Source organism: Podarcis bocagei, assembly GCF_964188305.1.
Source record: "Podarcis bocagei genome assembly, chromosome: 6".
Lineage (NCBI taxonomy): Eukaryota > Metazoa > Chordata > Lepidosauria > Squamata > Lacertidae > Podarcis > Podarcis bocagei.
This window is the reverse complement of record NC_138130.1, coordinates 12,337,541-12,350,829: the sequence shown is the minus strand read 5'-3', so window position 1 is coordinate 12,350,829 and position 13,289 is coordinate 12,337,541. Positions and strand designations below refer to the sequence as shown.

General features: G+C 43.5%; 1 protein-coding gene across 2 annotated transcripts in view; it reads left to right on the top strand.

The window, feature by feature from the left end:
• Window positions 1-13,289, top strand: part of CLDN10 (claudin 10) — a 102,548-nt gene that overhangs the window by 21,226 nt on the left and 68,033 nt on the right. Inside the window, exon 2 of one of the 2 annotated variants that reach the window (XM_081198656.1) lies at window positions 6,871-7,035. In XM_081198656.1, coding sequence (XP_081054782.1) covers window positions 6,871-7,035 — 165 coding nt within the window. Of the gene's footprint in view, window positions 1-6,609; window positions 7,036-13,289 lie in introns of those variants that run through there. The other variant, XM_081198655.1, reaches the window with a different exon arrangement.

The window sequence follows — 13,289 nt, the reverse complement described above, 5'->3', positions numbered from 1 at the left end:
AATGGGGGAAGGAACCAAAATCTGCCTGGCACAGACTAGAAAACTAATTCAGCTCTGAAACCTCATAAGGTTTTGGCACATAAGACTCTTACCTATAGTGGAACAGATCGCTAGTCCAACTAGCAGAGAATTTAGCTGCATTGACAGCAGATCTCCGGAATTTCATATAGGCATTCCCCAAGATGAAGATGATGGAATTTATGGAGCTGGCTGATCTCACCAGGAGAATCCGCGACCAGAAAGAAGAGGAATACCAAGAAGACGGGAAGAAATTTAAAGACTATTTAATATTACAATATTTATTCAAATAGTCTTTAAATTTCTTCCAGTAATCACTTGAAAGAATCAATTAGGCCTAGGAATTAAATTGGGATTAAATAAATAAATAAGAAAATGTACGATAAGAAAAGTTAGGAAATAGGACTATGACTGTGATACGGTTTTATAAAATAATGATATTGGAAACTGCTATATATAATTACTAAGAAACTCAGATGGAAGAGATTTGAGGAAGTCAAGTAATATGCTTATGAAGATGGATTTTGATTAATTAATTAAGTTTTTGTTTATGTGGTGATTTGATGTATTTTATGTTATATGTTCTCTTTTCTTTATTCTTTTTCCGTTTCATCCTTTTTTCTTTATTATTGTTGGCTCTTTCTTCGGTTATGTTTATGTATGGAAAATAATAAATATGATTGTAAAAAAAAAAAAAGAATTTCATATAGACATTCCCAGCCCAAACCTGAGACTTGCATGTGAAAGGCCTTTTCCACAACTGCTTCTGCGTCATGATGAGCTGGGGTGCCAACCTGGAAAAAAATATTGGGAAGGGGGACAAGTAAGCCCCATGCCAGATAATAGATCACAAGATGTGGCAAGATGCACAGCATTTGAATGACAATGCCCATCAACTTTGGGGAAGCAGCCCTCTCAAATATTTAACGGGGGTGAGCCAAAGGGACCTCAGCCTCTAGGAGTTGGATCCTATGGTGAAGAGATTGGACATAAGCATAAAGCCTGGAAACGATGCCTTATGAGGAACGGCTAAGGGAGCTGGGCATGTTTGGCCTGGAGAAAAGGAGGTTAAGGGGTGATATGATAGCCATGTTCAAATATATAAAAGGATGTCACATAGAGGAGGGAGAAAGGTTGTTTTCTGCTGCTCCAGAGAAGCGGACACGGAGCAATGGATCCAAACTACAAGAAAGCAGATTCCACCTAAACATTAGGAAGAACTTCCTGACAGTAAGAGCTGTTTGACAGTGGAATTTGCTGCCAAGGAGTGTGGTGGAGTCTCCTACTTTGGAGGTCTTTAAGCAGAGGCTTGACAACCATATGTCAGGAGTGCTCTGATGGTGTTTCCTGCTTGACAGGGGGTTGGACTCGATGGCCCTTGTGGTCTCTTCCAACTCTATGATTCTATGATTCTACAATATTGTTGTGAGTTGCGGGGAGGGGGTTAGTGTGTACAGCGCCTGAGTCCCTTCTAATTCCTGGGATCCTGGATCCAGCAAGGGTTAAAAATCTGTTTCATTCCTGAAAAGGTCAGGTAAGTTTCTTTGTGGCCTTAAAGGTAAAGGGACCCCTGACCATCAGGTCCAGTCGTGGCCGACTCTTGGGTTGCAATGCTCATCTCGCTTTATTGGCCGAGGGAGCCGGCGTACAGCTTCCGGGTCATTTGCCCAGCATGACTAAGCCGCTTCTGGCGAACCAGAGTAGCACATGGAAACGCCGTTTACCTTCCCGCTGGAGTGGTACCTATTTATCTACTTGCACTTTGACGTGCTTTTGAACTGCTAGGTTGGCAGGAGCAGGGACCAAACAACGGGATTCGAACCGCCGACCTTCTGATTGGCAAGTCCTAGGCTCTGTGGTTTAACCCACAGCGCCACCCGTGTCCCTACCTAAGTGCCACTGATCTACCTTCTTTATTTATCTATTTCATTTATAATACCGCTTTTATCTTCCAAAGATCTCAAGGTGGTGTACGTGGTTCTCCTCCTCATTTCATCCTTACACCAACCCTGTGAGGTAGGTCAGGCTAAGAGATGGCGACTGGCCCAAGATCACCTAGGTTGTTTCATGGCTGAATGGGGATTCAAACCCTGTTCTCCCAAGTCCTAGTCCAACACTCTAACCATTACGCCACACTGGCTCTCCCAGCCGTGTCTTATGATACATAGGAAGTTGCAGTGTGCCAGAGGGCAAAGGGGTGGGCCTTTTCCCGCACCCGGCTGGTAGTTAGAAGGCAAAAGCAGAGTGTATGAAAACTGAGCTAGAAATGAGCAGTAGCCAGAGAGTCAGACCCCAGCTTGATTCAGGTTTGATTCTAATGTCCACTGTCCCCACCCCCATAATTTTTATTTTGTTTTACATTTTAGAATATTCATTTAAATACAGTGGTACCTCAGGTTACATACGCTTCAGGTTACATACGCTTCAGGTTACAGACTCTGCTAACCTAGAAATAGTGCTTCAGGTTAAGAACTTTGCTTCAGGATGAGAACAGAAATCGGGCTCCAGCAGCATGGCGGCAGCAAGAGGCCCCATTAGCTAAAGTGGTGCTTCAGGTTAAGAACAGTTTCAGGTTAAGTACGGACCTCCGGAACGAGTTAAGTACTTAACCTGAGGTACCACTGTAGCCTTAAAGTATCAATGACTTCCCTTCTTCTCTTTCCATGGTTCATTTTCCATAACCTAAATCCCTGCATGTTTTACATAAACTAAACCATTCAGTATTCCATTATTACAGCCGTCAAAACTTATTTACACGGTTGAATTTATCTTAATGCTGCCCACATTTTCAAGTGTACACAATTTCCCCCATATATTCAATAAACATTTTCCAATCTTCTTTAAATGTATGTTCTGCTTGTTCCCTTATTCTATATGTTACCATAAGTCTACAAGCTGTGCATATTCTGTCAGCTTGAGCTGCCATTCTTCTTTGGTTGAGACCTCACTCGTACTCCATTTTGGGGCTAACAAAACACGGGCTGCGGTACTGGCATACATAACCTTTTTTGACACCTGGGAATTTCCATCTGAATTATCCCCAACGAAAAGGACTCTGTGGTGGTGGTGTTTTGGAAAAGTACTTTTAAACATTTTTTTCAATTCATTATGAATTGTTTCCCAATACTCTTTTCTTATTATGAATAATAAGAATATTATGTTTCATTTCTTGCCGTGTTTCACTTGGCCTGCCCAAGTCCACGTCGCATGTCCATCTTATTGCTTCTTCTACGGAGCTTATGCAAACTAACAGGGTTGGGCAGTAATAGGAGAGGGATCATTACCAAAAGCTATGTGACCCGCCAGCCTCCTGACAATCCAAAGGCCCATTTGTCTACCAGGATAAAGTTGTTATTCACGCATTACAGTGCTGCAGGATTACAAAAGGAAGGTTCAAATAGATTAACACATTAGCTTTTAACTTGGAAATAAATTACTTAAAATTATTAATTAACTTCCTCCCCCTCCCACTTCAAAACTTTTAAGTGTTGCGATCAGTGAGGAATAAAATCACAGGTCCCAGATTCACGTCCCGTCCCCCCAGCTTGTGTACAGCAGTGGAAATGGCTTCATGCAGCTGTTCTGCCTCTCTTGCGGCAAATCACATCTCCCCCTGCCAACCAGTGCACCACCCCGAGGGGGGAAAAGAGACATGTACTTGTATCTTTCGCCTTCTTGAGTGGAAAAAAAAACCCCAGGAGGAAAAATGATTAGGAAGCCCTTCTCTTCACTAGTCTTTTGGTTAATACTGCAGTCTCTGTGTCTGTTTGGGGTTTTTTTTAAGCAGCGACAACAAAAACTTCAATAATTCCAGGGGAAATGTTAGCATGACACGTAGTTTAAATGGCAGGAAACGAGAGGAATTTAAGAATATAAGCATTGCCTTTCTAGATCAGGCCTACCTCAATTTAGTCGAGAATTCAGACAATTCAATCAGGATCTATCTTCTTAACTTTACTATTCTCACGCTTTGCCCTCAAGCTTTGTGTGGATATAATTTTCAGGGTTTCAGCCAGCCAGACACGCCCTTGGGTTGCCTTAAAAGTAGTGCTGTACAAAGTCTAGCATATTTAGGTGACAATGAAATATGATGATGGTGGTGGTGGTGGTGATGACAGGTGCTAAGGAAAAGTGTACCTTATTGCCACCATGGAAGTCAATTTAAACAGTTGCAGTACAAACTAATGGCCGATTGATCTACAGCTTTACTCCCAATGCAATCTAAAATTACTGAAATGGTCCAAAAGTTAGAAGATACAGTAGGCATGGGAAATTTCACCATGTTACTGGAAATGAAGCATCTAGAGAACAGAACTTTGTGTACTGCTGCAAAATTGTCTGCATCTGTTTTCTAAGTGATATCCCATGATGTCCCACAGGGCTTTTCTTAACAAGAGGGCTCACTGTGGCATTGTAACCACAATTTAAAAGGTTTTTTTAATGTTCTCTTCATTTATACTAAGCAGTTCAGGACATACATATATTGATCGTGACATTTCAAACAAAACTTTCATAACTCTGAAAAATTATACCCACTGTGAATTAGAATTTTATTATGCCAATGAAGGCTGAATGAATGAATTAGAATTTTGAAAATGTACATAAGAGCATCTTTCTAAAATGGAGTCTTCAGTGTGGGGTTCTACAGGGTCCATGTGATATTAAGAAAAGGCAAAGGACCCCTGGACAGTTAAGTCCAGTCAAAGGCAACTATGGGGTTGCGGCGTTCATCTCGCTTTCAGGCCGAGGGAGCCGGCGTTTGTCCACAGACAGCTTTTCGGGTTATGTGGCCAGCTTCTGGTGCAATGGAACACCATGACGGAAACCAGAACACACGGAAACGCCGTTTACCTTCCCATAGCAGTGGTACCTATTTATCTACTTGCACTGGCGTGCTTTTGAACTACTAGGTTGGCAGGAACTAGAACAGAGCAATGGGAGCTCACTCCATCTTGGGGATTTGAACCACCAACCTTCTGATCAACAAACCCAAGATGCTTGGTGGTTTAGACCACATAACATCTACAAGAAAACACTGAGGATGTTGTCAGCAATATGCTAGTAACACCCAGTTCTACTTCTCCTTTGCAGGTGTGGCAATGGATGTGCTGGAAGGATGACTTGACTAGGTAGTGGACCAGATGAGAGCCAATAGAGTGTTCAATTCAGATAAGGCACCATTAGTGGTTTCCTGGACCAGATGGATAGGAGGTTGCCTGCTCTTGGTGGGGTTACACTCTCTCTGAAGGAGCAGGTATGCAGCTTGGGTCCATCACTGTCACTTGAGGTCCAGGTGGCCTCAGTGGCATGGAATGTCTTTCATCAGCTTTGGCTGGTGGCCCTATCTGGACAAGGGACAGCCTAACTTCTGCTGCCTGAGCTCTGGTAACCTGTAAATTAGATTACTGCAATATGTTTTGCATGAGGCTACCTTTGAAGATAGTTCTGAAAGTGCGGCTTGTGCGCAATTCAGCCAGCCAGGTTCCTCGCAGGGACAAGGCGGTCGGAGCACATAGCACCAATCCTGGCAACGCAAAGCCCTCACTCTGGATAGAGGAAACTGAAAATAGAAATACTCGTCTTTCGGAGACTGGAGAAAATGAGGAAGGATTTGGTAGCAGACACTTCCTGGCGTAATAGTCAAAGGAGATCTCCCCAGATTTCCAAGTCTCTTTGAGGATGATTTTGAAAGACCTCATCGCTTGCTAGGCCTAAAGCAGAAAAATGAACTGCCCAATATATACCGTATATTAGAATACGTTTTGCAGATGTCGAGAAAGGAACAACTATATCAAGTGCTGTGCCGTTTTAAATAACTTAATACAAAAGAAAAGTGATACATATTCATCAGCGTACGTATGTGCCCAGACATTCTTTATAGTAGCAGAGAACTGAAGTCTGGTATAGGGCTACAGTACCTAGGCAGAATTCTTCATCACTGGAGCTAATGGTGAAGCACAGGGGGAAATGGATGTTGACATTGACAAAAACACAAGAAGATTTGCTTACCACATAGAGCAGATCTCCATTAACACTGAGATTAAGGAGGAGGAAGCTTTATAATTCAGCTTTATAATTCTAGCAGTCTGTCAGGTGGGTCCATAATACTCATATTTTACAGATGGAAAGCCGGCAGAGAACTACCACTTTGCCCTGGTCATTCCACGAGTTCCTGGCATAACTCACATCTGGATGATGCCACAATACATCTGTAAAACAAATCAATAGGCAATGCGAGTACCTTCAGATACCGTGATGTGTATATGCTAAAGATAGGACTCATTTTAATTCTGCAATTCCTTTAAAGACGGGGGGGGGGGCGCGACGACTGGTGAAGGGAGCCAGTCTTGAAGCATGCCTGAGTTTCTTTCACGACCTTTTGCTAAAATAATTGTCAAGTGCTACTGTGCAACTTGGACTCTGCACTTTTTCTCTCTTTTTTTAGCAATGAGCTGTTTTGCGTTTGAGCTTAACTAAAAATTAAGCATTAACTTATATGACAGAATGCCAGAAGAGAAATATATATATATATATATTCAAAAACTAGCCTTCCTGGAATTGCAAATTAATAACGTCAATACTGCTATCTGTTGCCGTTGCTAAATATTGCTAAGCCAATACGGTGCACCCTGAAAGCATGAGGCTCATGATTTCAGATGCTAGCCAGACATGAAGAAAAACAAAATTTGCATCTGCATTGACACTTGTTCCCTTGTGTAATTTGCTAATGTACTAGACAGCGAAAAGTGTGCTCCTCTTCCCATTGTGGCAGAACAAGCCGCTGGAGATTTCACCCCGGGAACATGTCCGGAGTACAGATTATAGCATTCGCCCTTTGTTTTTGTGGAATAGGAGCGATTATTGCAGCCACAGTCTCAAACGAATGGAAAGTGACCAGCAGGGCATCGTCTGTGATCACAGCGACGTGGGTCTTCCAGGGTCTCTGGATGAATTGTGCAGGAAATGCCCTGGGTGCTTTTCACTGCAGACCTCACCTGACCATCTTCAAAATAGAGAGTAAGTGAAAGGGAACTAGAGGGTGGGTATCTATATGTGTGGATCTTATTAGATGGGGAACGAATATGGCTTTCGCGATACTTGTAAAGGGGGGTACATGCTTAGATTAGGATGCTTGTTTGAGTCATTGACATTTGAGATTTGGAATGGGGGACCGCTGGGAGGCTAGCATGAGCCCTGTTTTCTTGGCCACCGCTCTTTACTCCCTTTGTTGCTGCCGCCGCTGCCATTTCTGCTGCTTATGGTCTTCAACGCTCACAAAATCAAACGTAAACAGTTCCTCCTGTAGCCACTTCATCTCTTCGTTAATATCCACTTAATCCTTCTCTTGATGTTACAGTCGAGCCTTGGTTCTCAAATGGCTCCATTTTCAAACGTTTTGGTTCCCGAACGCCAAAAACACGGAAATACAAATGCTCAGGTTTTTGAACATTTTTCGGAACCCAAATGCCCGAAGCACTTGCAGCCAATCAGAAGCCGTGCCTCGATTGTTGAACATTTCGGAAGTCAAACGGTCTTCTGGAACGGATTATGTTTGACAACCAAGGTTTGACTGTAGTCCATACACACAGCTGACCTTTATTCTTTCCTTACATACAGCACCTCTGTTATTTATCATAAATACAAAATCCATTTCAAATCCTTCATAAACGTTGTTCTCAGACCTGGTGTGTTGGGAGAGTTAATTGCTATCTTCCTTTGTCCAGTTTAGTTCAGGAGGAAGTGATGGACATATGTTTGCAACAGGAGCAGGGAACCTGTTTTTTCCCCCTAAGAAATTGTATTAAAGTAATTTGGTCTGATCTGTAATAATTTGGAAAACTAATAAAAAATAATATTAAGTAAACATAAACAAGGACATTGCCAGGCTTCTTGGCATTCATCAGGGATGTCCAACAGGTTGATCGCTACAAGAAAGAAGATTCCACCTAAACATTAGGAAGACCTTCCTGACAGTAAGAGCTGTTCGACAGTGGAATCTGCTGCCAAGGAGTGTGGTGGAGTCTCCTTCTTTGGAGGGCTTTAAGCAGAGGCTTGACAACCATATGTCAGGAGTGCTCTGATGGTGTTTCCTGCTTGGCAGGGGGTTGGACTCGATGGCCCTTGTGGTCTCTTCCAACTCTATGATTCTATGATTCTATGATCGCGATGTACTGGTAGATCCCCAGGAGGTTTTGGTAGATCGTGGTCGATCTCTGGGTCCTTTTCCTTATCATTCGTAAAACAGAATCCGTCTTTCCTCCTTCCTAAAAAAAGCAAAAAAGCTCAACAACTTTGACCTGAACCCCTAAAAGGGGGGTAGATCACTGTCAGTTTTTAATTCTGTGAGTAGATTGCAGTCTCTTGGGAGTTGGCCACCCCTGGTATACATCAACCATGTTTATATGTACATGGTCACTAATGCCTGTTAACATCAAATACAAAATGGTAGCAGCAACAGGCAAGGAGATAACCCCAGGCAGAGGCCACCAGAATGGCATAAAGGTAAAGTAAAGGGACCCCTGACCATTAGGTCCAGTCGTGGCCAACTATGGGGTTGGCCAATCTCACTTTATTGGCCGAGGGAGCCAGCGTACAGCTTCCGGGTCATGTGGCCAGCATGACTAAGCCGCTTCTGGCGAACCAGGGCAGCGCACGGAAACGCCGTTTACCTTCCTGCTGGAGCGGTACCTATTTATCTACTTGCACTTTGACGTGCTTTTGAACTGCTAGGTTGGCAGGAGCAGGGACCGAGCAACGGGAGCTCACCCCGTCGCGGGGATTTGAACCGCCGACCTTCTGATCGGCAAGTCCTAGGCTCTGTGGTTTAACCCACAGCGCCCCCCGCGTCCCAACCAGAATGGCATACTTGGGTCTAAAAGAGCAGCAAGTTGCTTAGATGGATTAAATCCTGTTTGGAAAGAAGTTTCAGAAGTTCCTATCCAAGACCTTACACAGCCCAGTTCAATATTTTGAGTGGGTGTGGTTGTATTTCACAAGTACTGTATTTTATTTTTTTGCTAGTTATGCTGTTTCAAATGTGCCTTTTATATTTGACTTCACTTAGTAAAGCTTTCTTTTGAAATGTTTAAGGTAATTTTTTTGTTAACTTTGCTCTCCTAAATGTTAATTCTGCAGTTGACCTCCTCTGTAGTGTTTTTTTTTTAAAAAAAGACCATTTAGGATAATATTTTAGTTTCCTGTTAATTATGTTTGAATGAATGTTAATTGTATTTAAATGTATACTTTATATTTGACTTACTTCAGTAATGTTTTATTCTGAATTGTTTTATCTGCTGTTTTCATGTAGGTTTTAAACTGCTTTGAGATTACCCCCCCTTAAAAATATAAAACAGTACAGAAATGACATGAATAACAACAACAACAACAACAATTTCCTTCTTTGATAACTTGCAATACTTTTGAAATAAATTAAAATGTTATAAAGCTACTTGCCTGCAACCCTTTGAAATAACAATTATGGATCCAGGATCTCTACACTTAGATGCTTCCACACTGAGGACAAACTTTATGTCCATGATAGGGTAATAGGGCTAATCCAGGTAACGGATCTAGATCATGAATCTATAAATTTACTGGATGTGAACAAATGCTCTGCCTTACCACTTGGAGAGTTGATGCATCAGTGTCGGCAAAAGCTACCTTGGGGTTAAAGAGCTCAACCTGAATAGTTCGGTTCTTGTACAGTATGGAATAAAGGCCAAGAAAAATCAGTATCCTTCTCTTGTGCCTATTAATCCATCCTTACTTATTTGTGACCTTTCCGATCTATTCTACCCAAACTAAGGAGAACCACCGTTGTTCTTCATTTGTCAAAACAAGGGATTGTTACAGAGGCAGCTTCCTTGAGATTAATAGTGTTCTTATACCTGGAAAATTTGAGACAAGTAATACTGCAGGCCTCCCACATTCAAGGTAGGAGATCTCTATCTCTGACAGCAGCAGCATGCTAATTTTGAGGAGCTTTAGCACACATGAGGGGTAAAGGATAAGGAGAGTTTTAGCCATATGTCTGACAGCAAGAGAGTGTTAAAATTCTCTTCATTATCTGGCTGCAGTGCTTTTTTTTCTAAGGGAACACATAGGTACACATACCCCTAAACATTTTGTGAATCTTTGTACTTTTGTCCATTTGTTGTATTTATTTTCCCCGATTTGGACTATAAAATGGAGGTTTTCCTGAGTCAAAATGAGAGTACCCCTAAACATTTTTAAAGAAAAAAATCACTGTCAGGAATGGATTTCCCCAGTTTACCAAGTAGTCGCACATGCACTAGGGCAACTTGGTTAATAGCTGTCATTGCCCACATCCACACAAAACAAAACCGAGTCTTAGCATACATGTGCTACCTTCTGAAGAAGAGATCGCAGCTGTTTTGCTCCCTCCCTGGCTTTTTAGGTTAGTGTGGCAACTAAGTGAGGTTTGGCTTAGCATATTGTCTGAACCTAGGATTGTGCTTCAAGTCTCTTGAAATATACTCGGAGTTGAGAGTGGATTTCATGCTCTTTATTCAGCTCATAGTGGTGAGGAGGAATGGAAGTTCCCCCAGAATGTCTGCTTTATATACATTATTTACAGAATGGGCCCCACATGATTGGCTAATTCCGGGATTCACCTGTAGGCCAATCAGGTTGCGGATTCACATCCACCTGGAGCTGGACTGGGTGGCTCCTGTGGACCAATCATACTGCTGCATTGTTCTAGGACCACTCAGACTGCTGCCTTTTGGATCCTATTCAACTCAGTACATAACATCTCTTTTTAACCATGAACTGCAGTCACCCGCTTCTAAGCTAAAGAGAAATTGGGCTAGGCTGTTGATGTCGAAATGCAGCTCTCTCTCTCTCTCTCTCTCTCTCTCTCTCTCTTTTGCATTTCTGCTTTCGGTAACTGGTAGGCTCCACTCTCCTCCCGTCCCACAGACTTCTCGCTTATCACCTGGAATGCAGAATTTATGGCTTCCGACCAGTGCTCTCTTCAGGCTTGTAAACGCTCTTTCCAGTCTTCAGGGAAAGAATGCTATTGCTTTTGTAGCCAAAATGGCACAGCCAATAAACAAGTGGGAATGGAAAGGCTGGGATCTTGATAATTCCCTTTCGAATCCTTCAGCAAGTATGGATAACACAGATGGCCATAGCAAGCCTATATTGCTGTTTGTTACTGTGAGCCTTTTAAGATTAGTTTAATTTTAACACGCCAAGTAATGATAATAATCACGGTGCTCCAAGCATTTACGAATCCCCGGGACAAAAAGCTACTCAGCCCTTGAACCACTTCTTTCTACCAGGAGCTTGTAGCTCATATTCAGAGAAAGAAGCTCGTTGATAACAGCGCTTGCTCAAATGAGTTGGCAGCAGCAGCAATGCTAATTTTAATCACACTGTGCAAGCACTTCCAATGTATAGTATTACACTAAGTGAAATAAGGCACTGATCAGAAATCAAGCATTTTAAACTATCGGTTAGGATAATCTCATTAATACAAAATCGCTGCAGACATGGGGATTTGAATCCCTTTTCTTTAGCACTTCTGCAACGGAGTGCCACAGCAAACTCTCTTTCAAAAGAGAAGGGCCGGAAACCGGTACATTATTATCCTGCTAAACAGGGGGTGCATGTCAGTATACCGAGGTTGCTAAGCTACTGTACTGCTTCTCATATCACATGCATAATTCTGACCTCAGAAGACACCAAGGTGGCTGTGAAAGGCACAGAGCACAGAATGATTCCTGCTACACATACACACACACACACACACACACACACACACACCCCAGAGGAGTAAGAGACAGGAGGAGATGGACTTGGAGAAGGCTTTTTCCGTTCTTGACCTAACCCCTTCAGATCCAAGGCTACTGGTTGTGGACTGGTATGCTGATAACCCGGTGGCTACCTTCCATGGAGACGACATTGGAGAAAGGGGGTTGCAGTCTGGAGAAGACAAGCTGAGAGAAAGGAGTTAGGAAGTAGTCAAACCATAAGGTTCTTGCCTTTGTAACCTGTCCCAACAATATTCAGATAAGCTCCAAAAGACGAGAGGGGAAAGCTCAGGAACAGCAGTTGCAGACCTAAGAACACCCCAAGCTGGCTTTGGAAGATACAATGCCTAGGACAGTCTCTGTTAAGTTGTGGGTGAACATATCAGACGACACAGCGATTCTTCAAACAGCTCTTGTTTATTCACAGGCCAGGACAGAACTGAACTGAAGGGTTCAGCCAACCTTAGGGTTCTGTCCTCTCCCCCATGCTTTTCAACATTTACATGCAGCCGCTGGGAGAGATCATCAGGGGGTTTGGGCTGGGTGTTCATAAGTATGCGGATGATACCCAGCTCTACCTCTCTTTTAAATCAGAACCAGTGAAGGCGGTGAAGGTCCTGTGTGAGTGTCTGGAGGCGGTTGGAGGATGGATGGCGGCTAACAAATTGAGGTTAAATCCTGACAAGACAGAAGTACTGTTTTGGGGGGACAGGAGGCGGGCAGGTGTGGAGGATTCCCTTGTCCTGAATGGGGTAACTGTGCCCCTGAAGGACCAGGTGCGCAGCCTGGGAGTCATTTTGGACTCACAGCTGTCCATGGAGGCACAGGTCAAATCTGTGTCCAGGGCAGCTGTTTACCAGCTTCATCTGGTACGTAGGCTGAGACCCTATCTGCCTGCGGACTGCCTCGCCAGAGTGGTGCATGCTCTGGTTATCTCCCGCTTGGACTACTGCAATGCACTCTACGTGGGGCTACCTTTGAAGGTGACCCGGAAACTACAACTAATCCAGAATGCGGCAGCCAGACTGGTGACTGGGGGCGGCCGCCGAGACCATATAACACCGGTCTTGAAAGACCTACATTGGCTCCCAGTACGTTTCCGAGCACAATTCAAAGTGTTGGTGCTGACCTTTAAAGCCCTAAACGGCCTCAGTCCAGTATACCTGAAGGAGCGTCTCCACCCCCATCGTTCTGCCCGGACGCTGAGGTCCAGCACAGAGGGCCTTCTGGCGGTTCCCTCATTGCGAGAAGCAAAGCTACAGGGAACCAGGCAGAGGGCCTTCTCGGTAGTGGCGCCCGCCCTGTGGAACGCCCTTCCAGCAGATGTTAAAGTGATAAACAACTACCTGACATTCAGAAGACATCTTAAGGCAGCCCTGTTCAGGGAAGTTTTTAACGTGTGATATTTTACTGTATTTTTGGTTTCTATGGAAGCCGCCCAGAGTGGCTGGGGAGGCCCAGCCAGATGGGCGGGGTATAAATAATAAATTATTA